At 66.4% G+C, this 2090-nt stretch overlaps 1 protein-coding gene across 1 annotated transcript in view; it reads right to left on the bottom strand.

Moving 5' to 3' along the window:
- The window catches only part of PPFIA1 (protein tyrosine phosphatase, receptor type, f polypeptide (PTPRF), interacting protein (liprin), alpha 1), a 42505-nt gene that overhangs the window by 25129 nt on the left and 15286 nt on the right, over positions 1 to 2090 (bottom strand). Inside the window, 3 exon segments of the mRNA XM_012734322.1 lie at positions 178 to 240; positions 1229 to 1360; positions 1960 to 2043. Coding sequence (XP_012589776.1) covers positions 178 to 240; positions 1229 to 1360; positions 1960 to 2043 — 279 coding nt within the window.

Raw genomic sequence — 2090 nt, 5'->3', positions numbered from 1 at the left:
CCCAGTACGTGACAGAGCAGAGTGTGCACGACAATGGTGGGGCGAAGCTGACCTGGCCAGACCCTCCTGAGCCGCCGGCCGCTGCGGCTGGCCAGCCCTCCGGCGAAGGCCACGGTGCGCGGGCGGGGGCTGCGCCACGCCGCGGCCAGCCTGGGACGCCAAGCCAGCGGCACGTACCTTATCGTGCTGCGCTTCTTCTAACTGCTTTTTTGCATTTTCAACTTCTCGCAGTAGAGAATTCTGAAAGACAGAGTCCTTTAGTGCTGGTTCTTGAAAACACCCGCTGCACACAGCAACGCTCATCTCTGCTTCTGCAGAAGGACGCCCGAGCCCCACAGTGAGGGAGCGGGCGCTGGCGAGGCCCCAGGTCAGGGCCCCCCCCCCCCGTGACACCTGCTTCCTCGGGACCGGCCGCCAAGCACAGCGCGCCGCGCACTCAGCGCTTCCTTCGTGCGGAAGCAGCTCGCGCTGGCGTTCAGGCTGGGCGTCAGTCGCGCGGGAGACTGCCCGAGCTTTTCCGATGTGACACTCGGCTTCCTGCCCCGAGGCTGGCCCCCACACGACCTCCAGGAATGCGCCTCACGGGCTCTGCGTAAAGCGAGCGAGGCGTCGCTGCCAGCAACCGGCGGTCTCTGTCGGGGCGCTGGCCGCGGGAAGCCTCTGCCCTGTCTTCAGGGCCTGGGGTCTTGGGACAGGGCACCCCGACCCAGCCCCACTCCTGCCCCACAGCTGTTCTGCCACAGCCGGGGCGCTCTCAAGACAGCCGAGGTATCGCCCCGCCGAGAGGAGCAGGCGGCCAGGCTTAGCGTTTTCCGAACCAAGTGGGCAGAGCGGGAGGTGGAGCCTGCGGGCGTGTGCTTCGCGTGAGGAGAGCCCCAGGTCGCGCCACCCCCGCCACGCCTATGCCTGAGGCAGCGCTGCACTTCCCACGCCAGCCGCCACGGGCACACCCTCTCTTCAAATTCTACCTTTGGCTGCTTCACGCTAAATACCGGGGAGCATGAAATGACTTTAGTCAACTCCTAACTCGCGAGAACTTCAGAGTCCAGCAGCTGGCCCTCCGCAAGTCCCCCCGAGAGCGGGGAAACAGCCCCACGCGCAGGCCAGCGCGGGCAGGCAGGCGCAGGCGGCGTGGGGCGCTGCTCGGAGCTCGTCCTCCCCCCGAGGCCGGCGGCCCTGCCGCGGGCCGCTCCCAGCCGGGGAACAGGGTCGGGGGGCTGGGGCCCACCTTATCCTCCAGAGCGGCCATCCTCTCTTTCAGGTGCAGCTGAAGCCTCTCGTTAGACTCGGAGAGAAGCTTGTCCACGGTGTCTGACAGGCGCTTGTTATGCTCTTCGTTCATCTTTTCTCTCTGCCTGGCCTGGAACAGGAGAAAGGACTCCTAAAGGCCGCACCGCGGTGAGACCCTTGTTTGAAAGCGGGGCACCACCTTGCCGCCCTCCCTGGACCCTGCGCTGAGGCCCGAGACAGTGCGCAGCGGCAGGGCACCAGGGTGTGCCCCTGAGAGCGCCGGGCAGGGCCTCGGGAGCATCTCCGGGGCTGCTGGGCCCAGCGGCCGGAAGGCAGCTTGACTCACCAAGCGGGAGAGGCAGCGGCTCATCCGGGACAGCCAGTGCGGGCAGACCCGGGCCTCTTTCCACCCTCTTACAGAGTGTGCGTGGCTAACGATGGAAATTTACACTCAAAAAGCACAGAGGACTACCTCAAGTAAGTCCAAAACGTAGTAGCCAAAGTTGCTACATCTTGTTTCATGAAACTACCGAGAAGTCCTCGGCCCACAGGACGTCTTCGGCCCAGACCCTGAAGGAGCCGAGGGTGAGTGGGCGGGCGGGAAGTGCGGACAGCAGCACGGGCTGGGGGGCCCCGGCCGCTTCTCCCGAGGGGCGACCGCACCCCTGCTGGCCACCCTCAGGCGAGGCCACCGCAGGACAGAGACGGCCCGGCTCTCTGGCCACGCACCCGCTGCAGCTCCTGGTTCTTCTCCTCCAGCTGCGCCTCCAGCTGCCGCAGCCTCTCCTCAATGTTGCCGTGTCTCTCCTCAGCCTGGCGGCAAAAACAGCGTGAGTGCGTGCAGGCCGCCGCCGGCCGCC

Source organism: Condylura cristata, unplaced genomic scaffold (assembly GCF_000260355.1).
Source record: "Condylura cristata isolate star-nosed mole 26May11 unplaced genomic scaffold, ConCri1.0 scaffold00054, whole genome shotgun sequence".
In the NCBI taxonomy this organism is placed as follows: domain Eukaryota; kingdom Metazoa; phylum Chordata; class Mammalia; order Eulipotyphla; family Talpidae; genus Condylura; species Condylura cristata.
This window is presented reverse-complemented; position numbering and strand designations above follow the sequence as displayed.